Genomic DNA, 23052 nt, shown 5'->3' with positions numbered 1-23052 from the left:
GGAAGACCGTGTATCCCTGTACGCAGACGACATCCTGGTATACCTAACGGATCCGACGAGCGCTCTACCGATCCTCTTTGAGATCTGTGACGCCTTCGGAGCAGTTTCGGGCTATACCATTAACTGGGCAAAGTCAGTACTGTATTTACTTAAGGGGCCGGAACCCCGGCTTCCCCCTCACTGCCCGTTAAAAATATCCCAGGACTCGTTTAAAAACCTGGGCATACATACAACGAAAGACCCTGCAGCCTTCTTCTCCAAAAATCTGGCGCCCCCTCTGGAACGGCTGCGTAGAGATGTGTCACATTGGGAATCTCTACTCCTCACGCTGCTTGGGAAAGCTGCTTTGTTCAAAATTATGGCATTGCCCCGTTTTTTATATGCACTTGAGAACACACCGTTTCCGGTACCTCCGCGATACTTTCAACAGATATCGGCACTGGTATCCACACTTCTTTGGGGCAATAAGCCTGCACGCATTGCACAAGCTAAACTGCACTGCGACTGGTATGACGGCGGCATAGCACTCCCTAACATACGCCTTTACTACTGGGCAGCGCATCTCAAAGTCATAAACCAATGGATACACGCCCCACACACCAACCCCGCCTATAAGGCAGATAGAGCGCAGCTGGGAACGGACAGTATGTTAGCGGCCTTATATAACAAATGACGGGCGATGAAACTGGAAGGCCCAACAAAGCACACAGTCATGCTATGGCATACAGCACAGGCACACTTGGAGTGGAAGGGGACCATCACCAAACTCACGCCTCTTTGGAACACGAAATAGCTTGGGTCACTTAGGAACAGCAGAGGCTTTGAACACTGGGGCAGCATAGGCATTTCCCTAGTTGGCGACCTATGGGACAAAGGGACGGTCCTCCCGTTTGATCAGCTGCAAAGACAATACGAGCTGGCACCTACCGAGACATTCCGTTACATACAAATTAGGCATTCACTCCTCACAGTATTACCGCAGAATGTAGACATACCCGAAGCTTCTCCCTTGGAAGATAGGTTACTCACAGATTATATGCCAAAACGTGCCACTTCATTCACATACCGTAAGTTGATTAATAACCAACCGGACCCCACGGCGGCCTTGAAGGATAAGTGGGTGGCTAATGTTGGTGCCATGGATGAAACGGAATGGCAGGCGGCGCTTGCATCACCCAGGGAGGTGGGAATCCCGGCCTGGCTGCGGCTCGTCCAGCTTAAAATCTTACATCGCACATATCTCACTAGACACACACTTCACAAAATAGGCAGAACACAGCATCCATATTGCCTAAGGGGATGTGGAAATGAGGGCTCCTTTTTCCATACGATCTGGGATTGTCCAGTACTAACTGATTTTTGGCGCAAGGTCCTCCGAACACTGTCCCAGACTCTAAATGTTTCCATATTGCCTTAACCACGAAGAGACCTCCTCAACGTTTGGGAACCTAATGACTTATCGAGATATGGGCAAATATGGGCTACACTAGGCCTCATGGTAGCCAAACGAAATGTGGCGCAGAAATGGGGAGCAGCTGATTTGTCTGCATTGGAGGCTTGGTGTAGGGACATGGACACTACCATGGTCACTGAAAGAACTGTTTATGTAAATCGGAAGTGCCCCCGAAAGTGGACTAAAATTTGGACTGCCTGGAATACTTACAGGGGAGATATATGTGACCCCATACCTCAATCTGATGATGACAGCTCAGATGATGAGTCCGATGATGACAGTTGAGATGGAATGAGTTAAGAGTAAAGGGGTTTATTTTCTGATAAAGGTGGGAGGGGAGGGAAATGTCGTGATGTTTTGCATTGCTGGCTTGCTAATCGTTGTAACTCAGATTTTCATAACTGCACACTGTCTTTCCAAAGACTGTTCTTATATTAATAAACAGTTTAAAAAAAAAATGCTGTCGCTCACTGGGCAAGAGAGCCCATGAAGGATGTGAACACATCCATTACCCATGCAGTATGCTGTAATGGAGGGAAGCAGTGTGGCAGAAGAGAGCAGACCAAAAGGCAGACTACGTATCAATATGGATATATATTTTATCTATAGTAAATGAATACTACCTCTCCACAGAGGGTCTAACAAGGATTCTCACAGTGCAAATATTGTGTAACCACAGTTTGCCAGAGGATGTAACCAACACCAAAACTCTTGCTTACTGGAGTAATCTGTGGTATTCCATGTAACAAAATACCTATCCATAGGCATTAATACAGAGTAATCCCAATCCTCCTTTCTATACCTATTGACACTAAAATATGTTATTACCTTTATCATACATTTTTATAATAAACAATCAGGCCTATAATCTTTATCATTGGCGGATCACCATAACCAGCTCAGACTTATTGTGTTGGGCATAAGCTTTCCCACAAGGTAACCATCAGATATACTGTAATACGTTTACAAATACGTAAAAATAAATTATAGTTGCTAACACAATATCAAAACCATCCTAATAGAGCCTCCTAATGGGTTACCATAGTGCAAGTCTTGTATAGTTTTATCAGATGGGTCACAGAAACCAAAACCCTTGCCTTCTAAGGTAATTTACAATATTCCATGTAACAAAATATCTGCCTACAGGCTTCAGTACAGGGTAATACAAATCCCCCCTACAATCCCATTGCCTTTAACACAAGCATTTCATAATATACAAGTCACACCTTTTGCTTTACCATAACTTTACATTATAAACAGACCACACAGAAGGAATCCGACATCACTTTTCCCATTGAACAGAGAAGGGCTATAGCTTTTATCTAACTTGCAACAATCATGCATAGTTATACAATTAAAATCACAATTACATTGAATATAGAGGTGGCACAGCAATAGACAATCACTCTTAATATGGCCTAACAAGAATCATCACAGTGAAACTCGACTAATCCCACTCCCAGGGTTTGTCAGAGTGGTTGACCAATATTGGTTCATCACATAAGATCAGGCTACGGTATTGCAGGAAAACCGGACTTACAATTGGCTAAAAAGGGCATCGGAGACAAGGAAAGGTGCTAAAAAGAATAGAGAATTAAGATCAGATTGTCCCACCCCACAAGCACTCTTATTACGGTTGATTCCAAATTCGCAGCGGCCAAAAAAGATTAACAGACCCTAAAAATAAAACCCCTGTTAAACAAGAGGTAGAAATCCTAGAGAGGAAGGTGATTGAATGAAAAGAGGATTGGGTAGGGATAGCACAAAGAGTGTGCTCGACCACCTCCAATATGCAGACGTTTTTTCGGGCAGGCAGCTTTCTGCAGTATGGGGTTAATCCAGCTGGACTCCCCAAGGTTCTTACTATAGTATATTCATTAGAAATCTTAGCGGTGACCTCTGGAAAGCCTGGATCCTAAATGCTCTACATACATGTAAAAATAAACGGTTTGCAAAAAAGTCTCTCATCACTATAATTATATATTCCTGGTGGTAAATGGAGAGAAATTCTGGCATGCACAAAGTGGAAGCCCCTCTGAGACTGTCCAGGGTTCAATCAAGCTCCCCTGTTGAAACATCTCCACTATTGTGTCTGCCAATGTCCCAAACCTCTACCAGTGATGTCTCCACCTTGCTCAATCTGATCCTCATTCTAGTTTTGGTGGATTCAACATCAGGTATTCTTTTCCAGCCTTTATTTTATGGTTGGCACCATAGTCTCCACAATTCCCGGTTGCTCCTTCATGCCACCACAGGTTTGCCAAAATCTCTTTGGTATCAAAGAATATCTGCCGTTTGTGTCTCCAGCCACTTCCTCATCAGCCAATCTTAGTTTGTGTGTGTGTGAGGAGGGGGTGAAAAAATTGCATGCATTTTTCCTGGAGTGTTTCTCCTAAATTTTTGTCACGTTGTTCATTTCCTCACTGTTACTCAGCAGACTTCATCGCCTGCAATCAGTGGTTCCCTCTTTCCCTGGGATTGCAATCCTTTAACACTCCCATTTCCTCCAAACGAGGCTCAACCAGAAGAAGCCCATATGGATCCAGTTGTACCATATTCTACCTCGGTGACTGCGGATGTTCTACTATGTGGGGGTTTTGCCAGATATCGTCTTTTTGAAGCGGAGACGAGTCACTCACTCGCAGTGCCCGGACATGGGCAGCCTCACTCAGCGGATAGGGCACTATTTTTTTCAGTAACCAGGGATCAGGGTTGAAAATGCCCCGCTTTTATTTGGCTCCTGATCTGCATCCAGGGTTCAGCACTACTGGATTGCACTCCAGAGTGCTATGCTGTTCTAGAGCGTCATGTGTTCTAGAGCTCTAGTGTTGTGTAACCTGAAAAGCAGACAGCATGGGGAGCAAAATAAAGGCAACAGCCGCTTTATGCTTGTACAGACCGAGCACCTAATTGCAGCATGCAAATTTACTAAGAAAATCTTTATTGTAGCTTGAACATCAAGCATTAGGTGCTGTACATAGAACAGTATGATATGGGAAGTCCTGATAATGCCAGATTACAGAGACGGGATGTGTTGAGGAGGAGGGCAGGAACATTTAATTTACAGTGCACTGTGCATTTGTGTTTTACTGATTTACAATGCACATATTTACCATTTGAGGAATAGGTCTGAATTGATTTGCTAAGAATCCTGCTTTTATTTTCAAGCTCTAATTGCATCCAAACCCTCCTGATTACTAGGTCAGCAACTTAACCACTGCAGAACACCTCCACACTGCCAAGTGAAAGTTACTTTAAATGTAGCATATGCGGTTTTCCCACCACAGCGAGACAAGAAGAGAAGACTATAAGAGGCCTGCAGGCACCTGATAATAGCATCCACTGTTACATAATATGCCAATCCAGAAGTATGGAGGCCACCCAGGCTGGGATTAGATAGGACCTTCTCACAGTGCTAGACAAGAAGAAGAAAACCTATAAGACCTACCATTGCCATGCTTGGAGAAATATGACTAACCCTTGGATAGTCCTCAACAAACAGGGTCAGCTTGCCTATGTTCTTAACATAAATTGTTCAAGTGGTGTACTTCAAGACTCTTTGTTGCCACCAAGCATTTCCAGAGCATAACTGGGACCCACAGCAGACTTGATCAGTCCCCACCAAATCCATTTTTAACTGTATTAGCATTACAAAAAATAACTGTTGTTAATGGAAGAACCAAATGCATGATGAACATCTAAGCTTGGAGGAACAAAGATGTTGTCTGCCTGAACAGATCCAAAATGTTAGCCTGAATTATAGGATATGTGCCTAGGAAGACAATACGGCTTGCTTGGCAACAAGAAGTGAGTGAGGCGGGAGTGGAAGGAGGGGGCGGTCGCATTCAACCCTGGTCTCCCTTGTGAACCTCAAATTTCCACATTCATCAAGAATACAACACTTGATTCACCAAAGCTCGTTACACAAAACATTCCTTCTTCTCATTCTGATCAACTTACAGGCATTAATTCCATCAGCAGCACAGTAGAAAATTCATCAAAAAGTTTAAAGCAGTGGCTTATGTAATTCTCTGGATCCTAAGCGGAGAAAGCTGACCAATCTCAGCTCTTTCAAGAAGAGGTTACTTACAGAACCTCTTCCACATGGAATGGTATCCCCAAGGCAGGCCACTAATGCCACACTCGCAGGGTACTGTTCAACAAATTCCGGCAGATTACGAGATCACACAACAACCATACACTTAGATAACATAAGATGACTCTGGCTAAACTTGTGCTTAGTACTAGGCTTACAATGGTTACCAGGGTTGTCTCGAGCAGCTTGAAAAGAAAGAATACAGATATGTACATTCTCCCTGCCATTCTAACTTTGCAGGAGTAACGGTTTATAAACTTTGCTGAAAATCATGATGACTAATAAATCCACACTGGCATAAAAGCAGGGGAAAAGGATTGTAAACCTTGCATAATAGAATAATTAAAAAACCGACTACCTCAGGGAAACTTATGCTGCTTTACTAAATGAGGGACCTTAAGGGGGGAGGATAGGGGATCATGCATTACTTACACTGGTAATGTGAAATGTAACATTTTAGAAAAAATGCAAAGATGATACGAGTCCTTTGTTTTGGACACTGTTTAGAAGAATGTGAGATTCATTTGGGCACTGATAATTACTAGCGCAACAAATTCTCCCTTTACATTCTTACTAAAGTTTCAGTTCGCGTTCTAACATTTGCGAGGCCCTTGGCTATGAAATCTTGTTCCAAAATGAAAAACTCAAAGGCAATATTTTCAACAATTTATTCAAAATACCTTTTTGTGATACTGTTACAGGAACAACTTCATTTACAAGAGTTCCTGATTCCCACGATGTTCTACTTCTGGTGTATGAACTTATGGCATAAGCATCTTGTTCCTCTCGTGTGATCTTTAACTTCTTAGCCGTATTCTCGGCACAGTTACCCTAAAAAAAAAAAAGATAAGACCTTTCCATCATGGCGGACAATAAGGCAGATGAATGCAGCAACAGACTTGCATATAAATGAGCGATTATGCAAATATAATATCTTTAGCCAAATTTGCAACATTCTTGAGAAAAAATTCGCATTTCTTCTAATAAAGCAATTCGTTCTCTCACCAGCACGCTTGTATTTGGGTTTTGAATGACTACCTTCAGATACCAGAAAACTAAGGGGCATAAAAGTGGGTCTTGAAGCCATTTTAGCAAAACGTGAGGTTACTAGCAAACTAACTGTGGGATAGGTAGTGTCTCCTGTATTTCGCTACCAGGTGTTTGTGGCGGGACCGGACTCAGGACCAGGGTGCTACTATTCCTATGACCAACACCCTGCACCCACAGTCGTTACTATTTATTTTTTTAAGAGAGCAACTGTCACCTTGAGAGCTTCTTCTACGTTTGGGTCACCTCTTTTTTTAATTTCATTTATCACTAGACTGAGAAGTTAACTTATCGAAAAGACAAAATATTATTTGCCAATCCAAGCCATTACTTCACAATATGTTGATGTTCACGCTGTCTCTACATGTAGTCACTAATAAGTCTTCGCTTGCCTGTGGTCACATGTCTACAAGGGCTAAAGGAAAGGGAAAAGAGGGGAGGGAGGCAGACACTGTTGAAAAGTGTTCTACTCAAGTTATTACTCGGTGAGCCCTTGACCTTTGCTCCTTCTAGCCTTCCGGATGTTCGTCACAGACATTTTGCACGACCCCCTGGCTCTAGCAGAAATAGGCAAGTTCTTAAATGGTCTCAAAAGTCTTTTGGTCTGCTGGCTGGGTGAACAACAGCAGAATAAACCTCCACTATTTAATGACAAAATACCATATCACAAATCCAGCATTTGTGTCTTGGGGACACGTCGCTCATTCTTCTCATGGCCCTGTGCATTTTGATTGGAGAAGTGCCACTGTTACAACGTGTTGATAGTGCTTAGGGACTTGGACTACATAGCTCAGAAAGAGAATCAGTGGGTCGCCAATCAGGACCACACCTGTCATCTTATAAAGTGTCTTAAATAACTCTTCCCAGTATCTCTCAAGTCGCAAACACTGACGCTAAATGTATATACTGCACATCCTAAATCTACGCCAGATACATGGTTGTACTACTGGTAAAGGTGTAACATATAGCCTATGTAGGTTTTCAAAATGTGTTCATTTGTGTCACCTATTAAACGGCACCCGTTTCACTTGTAATCCGCACCTAGCTTCCGTTAAGGTGGACCCCAAGTCGGTCCTTCACTGGTGTTCGCCTTACACTCGACAGGTGGGGGTTTCAATAATCACAGCCCAAATACATACAGTCAACTAAAGTTTTTGTGTTCTATCTAGCTATCAATCAATCAATCAGTTATCCTGCTAAGGATTTTACACTCCAGTGGGAATTGTGGGAATCCCTGCCATATTACTTTTGCAGAATGTCTAAGTCTATAATACAGTAGAATGGTCAATAGTGCGTTTCCTATTTCTTCCTTAAAAGTCTGTAGTGACAAGAACAATCCCCACGGGAATAGGTCTTCCTGTCTGGCGAGACTCATCTTCACAATAATAATTTTAAGAGCAGTTGTCTAACTTGGGCGTTAAGAAAGGATTGGCAAGTGATATTATTTATGGGGAATGCACCTCTAGTTCGAATGTAAATTCATTTTATGTATTTATTGTAAATGTAGAACACTATTAACTTAATTTTGAACTAAATCTTTAATTAATTTAAATATAGTAAAATTATCTTTCTGAAGATCCCTTAAACGTTTAACATTACCGCAAGATCGTGGTGGGTGGTCGGCTCCTAATCTTAGATATTACTATTATGCAAAACTTTTACAACCGATGGCTTTTGTGATTTCAGCAGGTAATGGGTATAGGCAACATGATATAACTGGGGAACTCCCCTCGATATACGAGTTAGCTATAGGTAAGACTGCACAGGGAGTACTTCTTCGGTAGATAGAGGCCAGTTATTATTTAAAAAAAACAGATTTAAGGTAACAGTAGCAATTTGGAAAGTATGGAAAAGAATGGTTGGGCTCATGCAAATAAAAAAATATAACAGATATACACCACTGTGGCGATCTTCCCGGTTTCCTACATCAATTTATGACTAACTGGCCAGGCAATGGGAGAACAAGGGAATCCTGAGGGTGGGAGATTTATATATAGCTGAACATTGGCTGTCATTCTTTGAGCTGCAGCAAAAATACGATATAACATGTGGAACATATTTTAAATATAAACAGCTCATTCGTTTTTTTAATCAAATCAAGCTAGAGGATATTTTAATGAATAAGACATCTCTAATAGAGGCCATGTTTCAACCTCAGATAAAAATTAAAAATCTTTATAGACTTCTGATTGATACACTCACTGATGACCTGGAGTCAGTGGAAACAAAGTGGGCCACTAGGGTAGGCGACCCCGATGTTGATCTGTATCAATCAATATCTTAAGCTGAGAAAACATTTCTTGCAGCAAATTTAAAGGCACAAAATTACTATACGATCTCTATAATACCCCCACCAAGCTCCATCGATGGGGGAAAAGGGAGGATGATAAATGCCCACGCTGTGATCAAGGACCAGCAGATATTATTCACATGTTTTATGGTTGTGACAAATTAGGTCCCCTAAAATAGCAAATAGAGGAGTTTTTGACAGCAGCAACAGGCAACAGAATCAATATCACTCCTACATTAATGATGCCAGGCTGGCTGCGATGAGAAGACGCAACATGACTGCCGGAAGAACAAATTTGTTTTTATATCAATAGCTGTAATCCGGCTTCTCATTGCAACATATTGGAAGGATGCGGATCCACCTGCATACCATGCCTGGCTAGGTCGTTTACTGGCAATATATCATCTTGAGAAATCATTATATAAGTGTAAAGGTCGTGCCACTTGCAGGAGAGGTTGGGAAATCTGGGCACCAATAAAGAAATGGATTACACGGCAAAGTCCAGTCGGGGATGAAATTAACTGATTAGAAATCTAATTTGTATGATATGTATTCATGAAATGTCTAAAATGAATTTGTTTCTTTTATTTTTTGGTGTTTAAATTTGCTCATGAACAAATGTATATTTAATATTTTTGTACTTTGTATACTCTCTCCAATAAAATAAAAAATTTAAAAAAGTTTAAAAATTAAAAAATAAAGTCCCACCTAAAGTTAAAAAAAAATAACTTTATTATGCATCATTAATTATCAGAAGTGGGGTACAGAATTAATAACAAGTAATTTCAAAATATTTTAACAAAAATTGTTACGTTTATTTCTAAATTAAAAAAAGGTTAATACATTCTATAATTAAATATTAAAATTTACTATTTTTGTGCTTTACCATTAAATTTAAAGTATTTTTATATGTTAAACAATTTATAATAATTCCATTTAATTCAACATTATTTACTTTGAGGTTTCATTTTATGTCCCTAACACCATTATTTTGTATTGGAGGGTGCTGCAGTACCAGAGGTTGGCCATCTGTGGTGCTGGACTTACTTCATTGCTGAGGTAGAGTAAATTACTACTAGTTTGGGTCCCTTTTTATCTGTAGTAACTTTAGAAGTGCAGTTTGTGAATAGGAAGGGGCTTGGGGCCAGATGTAGGAAGCCTAATACCGGTCGGTAACGGCCGAAATTACAGAATTTCGGCCGTTACCAACCGGTATTAGGCTTTTCTGATGCAAGGGGCCTAATCTAAAGGATTCGGTAATTTACCGAATCGGTAATTTAAGGAATCGGTAAATTACCGAATTCTTAAATACCGATTCGGTAAAATACCGAATCCGGATATGTAGGGAGCACTCAAATGAGTGATTTTCCCATTTTAGGATTCGTTTTTTACCACCAACTACAAGTTGGTGGTAAATAATGAAAACCTTTGAAAAAGCATTTTTTTTGCTTTTCCAACAGTGCCATGTTGCATGTATGTCTGCAACATGTGTACCCATACACAATTGAGGGGTGCAACAGGGTGTCAAAGTGACACCCTGCCACCCTTCAATGTTTCCCCCAATTACCGAATCGGTATTTACTGATTCAGTAATTGACATTCATTCCTATGGGCCTCCAGGCCCATAGGAATGAATAGCAATTACCGAATCAGTAAATACGGATTCGGTAACTACCGAAACTTACAGATTCGGTAATGTTAAAAGAAAAATTACCTACATCCCATTTGCCTGTTCTTAAATACCGAATCGGTATGATTCGGTATTTAAGAATCGGTAATCTGGGATTACCTACATCTGGCCCTTAGTCTTTTGTGGGCGGGTGAACGTCTTTACCTAAAACTCCCTAATGTTCCCTGGCCTTCCTTAAAACTCTTTCCTTAATCCCTCCAATACCCTCCCTTTTAGTCATACATATTCTCCATTTTCCAGCCATTCCCCTCTATCTTTCACACATTTACAACTAAAAGCATACCTATGTGTGGGGAGACTCTGCAGTCGAGGAGGAGGAGCTCTCTGCACAGAATAAGACAGGAGAGGCTGATGAGGAAACTTTCCACGTAGGTTTGTGAATAGCATTTTGTAACACATTTGTAAGACTATTGAAGTACTACAAAACATACAACAAAATACAGTTTGTGAATATGCCCATAAATGTGCAGACACTGCGAGGATCTTTAACTTGACAACAGATCTGTTACTGCTTTTAAAGTATAGAGTTCCAAAAATATTTTTCTTTTCCTTACTTCTTCTATATGTTGGAGGATGTTAGAGCCTATGCATTTGGAATACCAAGTCCACAGATGAGATATGCATAGGTAATAAGGGACCAAAGAAGAAAAACCTTCATAGGGAGGTCTGGCACCAATTAAACTACAAAGAAGGAAGTTAAAACAAAGTTCTACAACTAAAGAAAACAGAAGGAACGCAATATCAACCAAAACTCACAGATCAGTCTGATCTGTAGATTTTTACAAGGGGAAATCTGTTTACGCTGCAGGATTTCCTCCACTTATTCAAAAAATTCCAGTCACGACGCATGTTGGCCCCAGGCGACTGCCAGCGGACTAGTCATCACCAAATTCACATCTCTGAAGATTTTCGTACTCTTATCTCCTTTTCTATTCTTACATTGAATGAAATCTGTTTAAGTGGCACAGTGGTGGAATTAATCATCTTTAAGGGACGATTGTGTCCCACAAAAGGGAAAAGCATACCAAAGTAAGAATCTTTTAAACGCATTTAAATTTCCTAGTACTGTACATTGTGCTTAAGAAATCAGGACATCAGATAAATGTAAAAGAAAAATGAAGTGCGGGTATGTATAAGATCTCTTTTGCTTCACACACTCACTCCCACCAAATATGCGGGTTATTGGAACAGTGAGATCTTTTTAGGACTTGCCTAGCGAATGCAGCGCATGCGCTGCTTCGCCTTGGCAAGACTATTGTTGTTGGTTGGGTGCGCGAAGGGAGACAAACCATGTGCGCGCACCGTCAGGCGATGTGTACGCGCATGGCGTCTCCTCTCTGCCTCACACGCTCCCACTGCACGCTTGTTTTAGGACTTGTGCCCTGCATACAGTCAACAATGCATGAAATACGTAACTTTTCATTTCAAAGGAAATTTCAGAACCAACCACTAGATAGCTGTAAAAGTTACAAGCTGCAAAACGGAGGTCTCCGCACTAACAGCACTAATTTTGCTGATACTTTTTGTCTGACGCTGTGACGTGTCTGTGCTGGCAGGTATGACAACTAGCTCTGCCAGGACGAGAGGTTCACCCCCCATATACTTCATTCCTACGTTTACCTGATGTCCACAAACTGAAGACTAGCTTTTACTTTTTTCACTGCCTTCTCAAGTGCATGCGTATGGTGTGACAGACGCCTGTTAGGGCACAATCTTTACCGTAGCAGAACTCGTTCATGTCTTTTGTTTGATGTTCGCCAGCACTGGATTAGGCTCAACTTTCTTAGCCTATATGTATAGGTGTGGCAATGAGGCACACACAAACATGGACTTCACCCACACTGAATTTGTGGATCAATTTATGAGTACTTCCTGAATGACTGTGGCACATATATATTTATTAAAGGTGTGGCAGGTAATTTCATGCCGAATTTAATGACATTTTTGCTTTTAGAACCCAACATGACTTTTAGCAAGTGAGTAATAGTTGGGTAAATCAATTTGTGGATTAGTCTTACAACAAAAATTGGACTAGCTCTTATTTTTGGGATCCAACATAAATTGTGGCCTGCATATTTATATTCTATGTGTAACATTGGGGCTAAAGGGGGGAAGGTTTTCACAGATGCTAAAACAAGAATTTTAGTGAGTGAGGTTTCTACCTTATATCTCTGTAATACATACTATACTACAGTACGATATAATTATATATATATATATATATATATATATATATATATATATATATAATATTACATTATATATATGTATATTAATTTAAAGCAATATGGCAATACTCCACTCTCACCCATTTAAAAACAATGAAAATTATATGGCTCAATTCAGAAAAATGTACAAAATACAAAACCTCATTTTATGGAGGGCCCCAATAGAAGAACAGGCGCTTGTAGCTTTTCAACGTGTGCTTCAAATTCTCGTACCTAAACCTACAGGTAATATTAGCATCTGCTTGAGTACCGTCAGAGAAAACAGTAAGTAAGAGCCGCATTTCTTGTGGGGAATCTATCTACCTCTAAAAATATCTGGTAGGCTAACTAAGCTAGAGGTCAGGCAGCGACCCACTGTAGGGAGCAGTGCAAGAGCATTTGATGGGCGTCTGGTGTGTCTCCAACAGTCTCATGCAACAGAAGCAAAAACTAACACGGACTTTGCAATTGAAAAGGTCATCTGCAAGACAAAGTGCGAAACAGGAGCAGGTCAGAATTGGCCTATCATGACACAAATCAATCAAAATCGAGTGCCCAAATAAAAACAAAATATAGCCAAAAGAAAGATGGGCAAAGTTATGGCTAACACTGGGTGCCCACACTACAAAACTGAAGAGGAAGACTTAAGCTGGAAGACACAAAACTGAAGGTAAAAATAAATAAAATAACCAGTTATTAGTAAGACTAAAGCCAATTCCGTATGGCATCTGCAATACAATATTTTTCAAATATTTTTAATACATTTTTATATGTGCTGCGAGTTGAATGAAACCATTAATTGGTATTGGCTTGCCAATAAACCAAAAACCCACTCCGATATAGCCACTAGACAGAAAAGTACATTAGAAGTGGAAAACGAGAATACCAACACACACAAAATCATGTACACAATAAGAAAACCAAGGAGAAAACTAGCCAAGAATTACAGAACCATAGAAACAGCTCAGAGCTTCCTTCCTTCTAGATTACTAGTTCCTATTGCAGGTAGAGCTTGTGGGCTTGCAAAGGCAGGCTTGCTTGGTCTGCGTCCGGGGTGTCTTTGCCCACTTGATTGTCAATTACAATGCCAATAGCTTAATCTCTCGCAAATGCGAGACCTATTGCATTGCAAATGCTTGTTCTTAGTGTGTGTGTTTAAGAGAGTGAATCATTTGTGTCACAGTGTTTCAAGTATGTCTAGTGTTGCCCATAGGGAACTACCAGTCTGGATACTGGCCCCTTTCGTGGCGATGGAAAAACATACGTCCTTTCACAACTGGCGGGGGGGGAGTGAGGTTATGGCCGATCTATACTCCAACGAGTCCTTCTTCACTTATGAGCAGTCAGAGGAAGCCTTCGGCCTAGGAAGAGGGCAGTACCTGCACTATTGGGGACTGCGAGATGTGTAAAGGGTGACCTGGCCTCAGTGCCCGTATGCACCACCGATGACTCACACCTTGCACATTCTTCTGTCCTGCGGCAGGGGGCGTAGACTAATCTCTCAGCTATATGCGGCTATGAAACAGGACTCCACCCCACCGGTGCCGCCGGCCTGGGCGGCATGGGAGGCAGATCTTGGTGCTCCATTGGAACAGGGCCAACGGAAGCGAATAGGGTCCCTCAGGCGTAAGGTTTCGAGCAATGCACGATTCAAATTGATACACTTTATCTTTCTGCACCGTACCCACCTAACCCCAATCTCGTTGAGGCGTTTGTCTGGAGAGAAGGGGGACAGCTGCCCCAGATGTAATACGGGGGGGCGAGCTTCCTGCATCTAGCGGTCGGTACTGCCCGTTGATCAGGAGTTTTTGGGCGGGTGTGGTAGAGCACATAGTCACCACTACAGGCCTTCAGATAGCAATGAATCCCTTGCATTGTTTACTGGCGTTAGTCCCGAAGCCCAAGAAACGAAAACTCTCCAATAAACTATTGCAACTGATATTGGTGCTTGCCAGGCGTAGGGTGGCGATTACTTGGATGGGACAGAGGGCCCCGGAGGTGACCACCTGGCTTAGAGATGTGAGAGAGTGGTCCCTGGCCGAGGAAACTCATTGCCGCTCCCTCGGAGGGATGAGAAACTGCAGGAGGACTTACTTGCCTGGTGAAGCATGTGTGCCACAGGACTAGCAGAGAGAGGGCAGTCTTCACATAGCGAGTCTGATGGGGCAAGTGACTAATTGTTCTCGCCAAGGGGGTCGGGATCTGATGGAGCGGGTTAGGGGTTTCCTATTGTTTATCTATTACAGGGAGTTGTGCGAGGCCTTGCTGCTTCCTCACGATGTTATTTATTTACTTGCTAATCTGTTATTCCTCATGTGTCCGCGCATATCCAGGTGAAGCCTATATCCCCAAGTGCCATAATGAGAAGGTCGATCTGTGTACATGTGTTGTAACAATGCCAATTAAGGTGTTTTTTTTGTATCTGTTACAAAATTGAAAAAAAAAAAGTAAAAAAAAAAAAGTATGTCTAGTGTTGCATACCGTGTGCTTTTGTATTCAACGAGAGCATGAAGTGATGCATAGTAGCCTTGAATGACAGCACGTTATTGCTCTACAGATTTAAAGAACAGGACTAGAAGATTGAGCCAGTGCACAGCCGTTGCCATTGCAGAACACATAAGACCGTTCCAACCTTCACTATGCACAGGATAAAGCCCTTGGATGGTGCAGACACACCTGAGCATGTGAAGTAGATATGTGGATTTCTTTGTTTTTCATTAAACATGCTAAAGACTGCTTATTTTATTTAATAAGGATAATTTAATTCGTCTGACATTTGTTGGCACATAGGTGTCAATTTTTTCCCCAACTTGTAGACAAGCAATACATGTCTTTGCAAGTGGAATTTGGAACATTATTGCATGTCTCACTGGAAACAAGAATTAAAAATACAGATTTATGGGATTCAAATGTAATTTTATTTTGTTTCATGTAACTCATTTCACATATGTACAGCCTTGAGAAAGTCTCAAATCCTAACTCACTAGAGTAAAAAGTGTTGGCTGTAAATCCTCACACATGCCTACCCCAAGCTTGTGGGCTTACGATTACTACATGCATATAACAATAATTAACTTTTTTCTTTGTATACAAAACAACTTTGAGAACTGATTTTACAAGTGAAGGAATTCTATTATCCAGTGGGAAACTGAGCTTCCCACTGGAAAAGAGCAACACTACCAGCAGGGCTCTCAGCAGTATTCTACCTTTACTACGCGTCATTAATTCGTATTACCATTACTACGCATATTTTAGTTTGCAGATGCCATTACTTAGCATGCATTTACTTAGCATGTTCTATTACTTAGCATGCACTTACTATGCATAATGGAGTTACTGTGCAAATTAAAGTTTTGGGGTAAAGAGGTATTTTTAGTGGTCAGGGTGGGTTAGGGTTTTGGGGTATGTGGGGTATTTTGAGGGTTCAGGGTGCGTTTAAGGTTTTGGGGTGCTAGAGTATTTTTGGGGTTCGGGTGCGTTTAGGTTTTGGGGTACAGGTGTATTTTTAGGGGTCAGGGTTTTGGGGTGTAGGGGGTATATTTAGGGTTCAGTGTGCATTTAAGGTTTTGGGGTGCTGGGGTATTTTTGGGGTTCAGTGTGGGTTTAGGTTTTGGGTTGTAGGGGGAATTTTAGGTGTCAGGGTGGGTTAGGGTTTTGGGGTGTAAGGGTAAGTTTTGGGTTCAGGGTGTGTTTAATGTTTTGGGGTGCTGGGGTATTTTTGGGGTTCAGGGTGCATTTAGGTTTTGGGGTGTAGGGGGAATTTTAGGTGTCAGGGTGGGTTAGGGTTTTAGGGTGTAGGGGGAATTTTTAGGGTTCAGGGCACATTTAAGGGTTTGGGGTATTTTTGTGGTTCAGGGTGGGTTTATGTTTTGTGGTGCAGTGGTAATTGTAGGTGTCAGGGTGGGTTAGGTTTTGGGGTGTAGGGGTCATTTTAGGGTTCAGGGTGCGCTTAAGGTTTTGGGGTGCTGGGATATTTTTGGGGTTCAAGGTGAGTTTAGGTTTTGGGGTGCTGGGGTAATTTTAGGTGTCAGGGTGGGTTAGGGTTTTGGGGTGTAAGGGGCAATTTTAGGGTTCAGGGTGCGTGCCAGGGGATAGGTTACTATTACAATTAATTTTTTGTTTTAAAGAACCAATAACGTGTTGTAACGGTATGCGTAATAATTTACCGCGAAGTAAATGCATTTTTAATGTATTTGTATATATTTGCGAAGTAAAAGCATTTGCACTAAAATCATGCATAGTAAAGGTATTTGCGAAGTAAAAACTTTGAAGTAAATACCTGCGGAGTAACGGTATGCTAAATAACATCATATATTCCTCTCAGCACCTCGCACGCCTAACGAAACAATAGCATGAACTAACAGGGTAAGTCCATACCAGCAGTTGATTACAGATGCAACAGCTATGCTATATCTGAGGCCAATCTGACGTAAAGCCCTAAGGTGCGACTTTTTGAGTAGGGGCAGACTCCAGATTAGGTACTGTAAGTCACCATCTTTCCCAATTTATGCAAAATCATTGTCATGTCTGCCATTGAGTCAGATGTCGTCTGACTTTATCTTTCTAAGAAATAGTGGAGTCTGAATTGACATCCTATTTGTTCATATGGAAGCATCTGGAACCCAAACCTTGATACACATAATCTATGTCAGACATTCCTAAACTTATGTCAGAAATTCCAATCTCTGTTAAGGTGTAGAATACAAGGGCTACTACTTGACCACTTGACAGGGGAGGTCCTTCATCCAGATTAGCTTTTGAGATTCTGCCAGAGGCGTTCTCACCTACTGCCAGTGCACTTCGAAAATGCTACACGTCGCCTGATGCCGATAAAACAGAGTCCCGACGGAAGGCCGCTACTGCAGAGCGTGTTTGCCCTTCACAAGGAACACTGCCTTCTCGCCTTTGTTGATAATGACAGCTCTTGCTGTCAACAAGGTATGCAGTGCGTATCTTTTCCCTAAGAAAACTCTAGACTGCAAGTTATTCGACTTTCCATGCTCTCCTAGTGTAGTGCATAGAAATAGGTATAAGATGTTAATTTTATTCTCGTTGTCAACGTGCCTTCCTCTGGGTTTTTTTATGACATCTTGTGTAGTTATTTTAAGTGTACCAAGAAACAGGTTAGCCCTATTGTAGTAAATGATGTTTATTCTTTTTAGCGCAGTATGCAAGCGTGATATTGTGAATAGCAAAATAGGTTTGTTTCTGTCACCACGGATTCTCTGTTCCCGATGCAGGGATTGTTAGTAACCCAAAAGAAATAACAACAATGTATTAGGTGGCGTTCTGCGGGGCTAGAATAACCAGTCTTACACATTCAGCGCTGGTGCTCTGTACGGAGTTCACATTTGTCACCGTGGGTGGGAAAGCAAGCCTTATAGAACTACGCCAAAGTCATAGTTTATGTAACAAATTACTTCTGGCCACTGTAAAGCGGCATGCTGCTTATGCAGGCTGTGCAACTGCACAGATTTAAACTCCCAATAGTCTAAAAAGCCAGCATACCATGTGAATTCTGTTGTAGACGTCGGTCAGCCCATCTTTTACAATTAGATCTTCTAGTTTTACTCCTCCATACGGCGTGGCTCCTCTGCTCATTACGTATGGAACATTAGACATACTCTCCATTCCTCCAGCCACCATCACCTGCTGCTCAAATGAAAACAGGCACATAATGTCAGATGGGCACAGAGACAATGTAATAATGATTTCCTCTGAACAGATACAAATAAATACTTTCTGCTTTGAATAGTTAAAGACTGATTCATAAACAATCACCATTGTAAAGCAGACCTGGTTGCAAACAGACAATTTTGAGGATGAAAAGGATAGAACATTTTCTCACCTGATGCCCACACATCAAACTTTGAGCTGCCATCATTATGGACTTCATTCCAGATGCACATACTTTGTTGATGGTTGTTGCTGGGGTGGAAACTGGTAAACCTAACCAAAATATGTCAAACAAATGACTTCAATGACTTCAATACCATATAAATGAGGGTTTGTTTACATATGTCAGCTTTTATGACGCGCGCTGTCGAAATAAAGCTTTTTACAACAACATGTCAGTGTATTCTTCATACAATACATTATTGCTTCCCTTAACCATCTAGCCTGCATACGGATTCTTCACCAGACATGGTTGTCCCTCACACCCACCAAACAACCATGTTTACTCTTGGTTTTGTGGCCTCAGCACTTTCCTGGTTCACTCAGTGCTCTGCTCCTACTCTGTGGAGAGGTGTTGCTCACTGGTTAGAGGCGGCAGACCTGTAAGCAGAGAACGGCCCGGGACCAGGGTTCAATTCCCGACGCGGCAGGGTCTTGGACCAGGGTCAACGGACTCGATAATTCTCGCCTCAGTGCCTACTCTAACCAGGGAACACACTCGGTAACTCTGGGCATTAAGCTTGCCTCATCTCTGCAACGGCCCTCCACAGACGCAGGGGATGCCTGGTTTCACCCTGGAGATACCCAGGAAGGGACCATCTCACAGGGAAAACCAGGACGGGTTCTCCAGCGGTCTACAGCGCCAGGACACTCGGGTAGAGTAACAGTGCGCTTTACAAGTATCTCACATTTACATTTATGGCAAAGTGCACCCCTAAGTCCACAGCCGCCCTTCTACTTAGGGTCATCTTTTGCATCTATTTATTCATCGAGTTTTGTATAGGGTGAACTTGACTCACAGGTATCAGAGTAGGTCACAGCATTTGCACATCAGCATGAGTTACATTTGAAGAAAATATAGATACATAGTGAGCATATGTAAACAGAATATACGATAGACATATGGCTATAAAGATGATACAGTTTTGAGGAAGATTTAGTATAAGTGTATATAGCGCTTTACAGTTAGCACTGCATTAAGTGCAACGGGTTCCATGGAGTAAATAAAAAAATAGATATTAACGCTATATAGGACAATATTTGAGGTAGACATGTACGAAATACATGTGGAGTACATAAAATACATATTAATAGTATATTAAGAAAGGTTTCGAAAGACAGTAGCATAGATGGACAAAATACATACTGAGGTAGCGAAGATATTTCTCCTTTTTAAATTTTGATGGAATCAAGACTAGACTGTCAGAGCTTCAAAGAGGTCTCCTCTGGCAGGCTTTTGATAATTTATATGTGAGTTAGGCTGGTATTTCCGTGTAAAGAGCTTTATGGATTAATAAAGCAGTTTTGAATATAGCTTTTGCCTTGATTGGTAGCCAGTTGAATTTTCTGAGAGTGGGAGTAATGTGATTGAAGTGTCTCTCACCTGACAGTAGTCTAGCCGCTGTGTGGAGTGTTGCATTCAGAGGGGCTAGGTGTGTTTTTGGGGCACCCGCAATCATTGTGTTGCCGTAGTCTAGCTTGGGGAGGACTAGGGATTGCGCTACAGTCTTTAGGTCTTTGGTTGGGATGAAGGGTTTCAGCATGTAGAAGGCACTTTTAGCAGAGGCATTAATATGCTCTTTCATGCTTAGGTGTCTATCAAGTGTAATCCCCAGAGATTTGATGCAGTTGGATATGGATAGTTTGCAGTTTAATGCAGTGAGGTTGTCAAGCCAGATACCTACAGGAAAGGATTTATCGTTGGGTTGGATGAGAAGGAGTTCAGTTTTGTTGGGGTTGAGTTTAAGATGGTTGCTGGTCAGCCAGAACTGAACAGTGAAGAGTGCTATTTAGGGCTGGATGTCTTTGATTGATGAGATTGTTATGTAGAGTTGAGTGTCATCTGCATAGAGATGTTGCCAGTTGATTCTCATCTTTCTATATTGCACATCTGTCAGCAAAATTACTCTTCCTTTGGCTTTTATTTTTTTTATTTTTTTTTTTTTTTTTTTTTTCCGTAAGACCTTTATTAGCAAAAAGATATTTACACAGCATGAGCCTACAACCCTGGGGCCGGCTCGCTACGTTGATGGTATCCTCAGTTATACTTTGCTTGTGCACAGAAGAATAGTACAGTATTACAAAGTCGAGCCCCCCCACACATCCTCCGTAGGTCCATAAGCCAACGCATTACTTGAGTCTCACCATTTAACATTTTCATAGAAAGGAAAACAGAAGTCAACATACCCCAACTAAGACCTCACAGCTCCATCGTACACATTCTAAACATCAATTATGATAATAGTTCTCACGCCCACCAAGAGTTGCCATCCACAGACACGGGTCTGCGCTTCATACATCCTCCCAGTTAGATTGAAAGTAACGGAGAGTTAGTCCTCCTCACTGTCCTGCAGAGAGGTGAGGTAATCTGTTAGAAAACACCAAATGTCCTTTGGTCTGGACTTAGCCGGCAATTGCTCCTCATATGTTTGCAGTTTGTCACGGCATGTGGTCATATCATAGAGCCACGTTTTCTTCGTTGGCACTTTGCGGCTGTTCCAACATTGCGCCACTTGTCTCTTCGCCATTAGCAAAGCAATTGCACAGAATTTACGCTTTAAGGCCCTGAATTGTGGCACAATACCCAGCAGACAGATCTTGGGTGTGCACTGCACCACTTCTCCCAGTATCAACGCTAGTGTGTCTGTAACCTCCCCCCAGTATGTCGCCACTCCTGCGCAGTCCCAGGCCAGATGCCCAAAGTCCGCCCCCTCCCTGCCACACCTTTTGCATTTGTCTTCCTCGTACAACCCAAACCTGAGCAATTTCGACGGTGTATAATATATTTGATGAAGAAATTTAAAATGAATAATCCTCAAATTGCCGTTAGGTGTCAGTATCTGTGTTAAAGCGCAGGTGCTACTCCATTCCTCATCTGTCAATGGTGTGTCCATCAAGGCATCCCACCGCCCTTTAGCCTTTTGAGTATTACCCGCTATCTCGGATTGCGCTGCCGTATATAATCTGGACACCAAATGTGAAAGATCATTAGAGGTAATCATCAGTTGTAATGGTGCAAGGCATTCTGGTTCCTGTGGGAACGTCGGGTAGTGTTCCCTCAATGCTCTGGTCAATCTGTAGTATGTGAAACTAAACATAGGAGTCTGATTCTGAATATAGTGCAGTTGTTCTAGACCTACGAACGTGCCTTCCTTAAACACATCACCCAGTCTGTCAATCCCAGCTTTACTCAGCAAAGACATCCCAACCTTTTCCCCAGTTACAGACAGGGCCTGATGATGTTGCAGCGGCATGGCAGGTGCATAGAGCGGGGTCTTATAAGCCAATTGTCCCAGCCTGTGCCATGCTCTAACCGTCGTATCCACAGTATTGATATCGTTTGCATGTAGTGGCGGTCTCTTGTGCGTGACTATTGCAGAGAGAGGAACCGGATACGCATCATCCCTTTCTATAGCTGTGTGTGTTAGATACGGGACCGCATGGTACCAATACGCTGCATACTGTGCCTGTGCACATAGGTAATAGAGAAGGAAGTCCGGCACCCCGAACCCACCTTGCGCGAATGGTAATGTAAGTGTTTGCAAGTCAATACGAGCCGGTTTGCCCGCCCATATTAGCGTCCTCACCAAGGAATACACTCGGCGGAATATTGCCTGTGGTGGCGTGATCGGTATGTTGTTGAACATATAGAGCAACTTGGGTAGCACGTTCATCTTGACTATAGCTATTCTATCAGCTAGCGATAGCGGCAGATGAATCCAGCGTTGAATTTTGTCTTCCAGTTTGGAGAGCACCACCCCATAGTTCGCTCGTAGAACCTCATCCGGATCCCTGTGATACATAACTCCTAGGTATCTAATCGGCTCTCTCTGCCATTCCAACGGAAAGTCTACTGCAAAGGACAACGTAGTGTCGGTGAGGGGTATTATTGAGGACTTAGCCCAGTTGATCGCTAACCCTGAATGCCCGCCAAACCTAATGTATTCCCTAAGCAGCGGGTTCAGGTGTGTCTCCGGGTCACGGACGTATAGTAACATGTCGTCCGCATATAATGAAATGTGGAGAGGCCTGTCAACAAATCTCAGCGCTGACTCCTTGTAGTTCTGTCGCACTATGCACGCCAGTGGCTCCAGAGCCAGCGCAAATAGCAGTGGCGACAGCGGACAGCCCTGCCTGGTACCACGCCCTACATCAAACTGTTCCGAGACATAACCATTTATTCTGACCCTGGCGCGCGGTTGTGTGTACAGCAAAGAGACCCATTGCACAAACCTCTTAGGAAACCCCATTCTATGCAGGACCGTAATCATGTAACGCCATTCAATTGAATCGAATGCCTTGGCGGCGTCTAGCATGACAGCCACCGCCTTAACCGTGGGCTGCAGGTAGTGTGAGAGTGCAAATAAGGACCTA

At 42.3% G+C, this 23052-nt stretch overlaps 1 protein-coding gene across 3 annotated transcripts in view; it reads right to left on the bottom strand.

Moving 5' to 3' along the window:
* The window catches only part of ACAT1 (acetyl-CoA acetyltransferase 1), a 141882-nt gene that overhangs the window by 47820 nt on the left and 71010 nt on the right, over positions 1–23052 (bottom strand). For all 3 annotated transcript variants that reach the window (XM_078657045.1, XM_078657047.1, XM_078657046.1), the window contains 3 exons: positions 18632–18732; positions 18292–18435; positions 6230–6380 (listed from right to left, as the gene is read on the bottom strand). In XM_078657045.1, coding sequence (XP_078513171.1) covers positions 6230–6380; positions 18292–18435; positions 18632–18732 — 396 coding nt within the window. The remainder of the gene's footprint in view (positions 1–6229; positions 6381–18291; positions 18436–18631; positions 18733–23052) is intronic.

Source organism: Lissotriton helveticus, chromosome 8 (assembly GCF_964261635.1).
Source record: "Lissotriton helveticus chromosome 8, aLisHel1.1, whole genome shotgun sequence".
Lineage (NCBI taxonomy): Eukaryota > Metazoa > Chordata > Amphibia > Caudata > Salamandridae > Lissotriton > Lissotriton helveticus.
The sequence above is the reverse complement of the archived record's forward strand: the minus strand, read 5'-3'. Positions and strand labels throughout refer to the sequence as shown.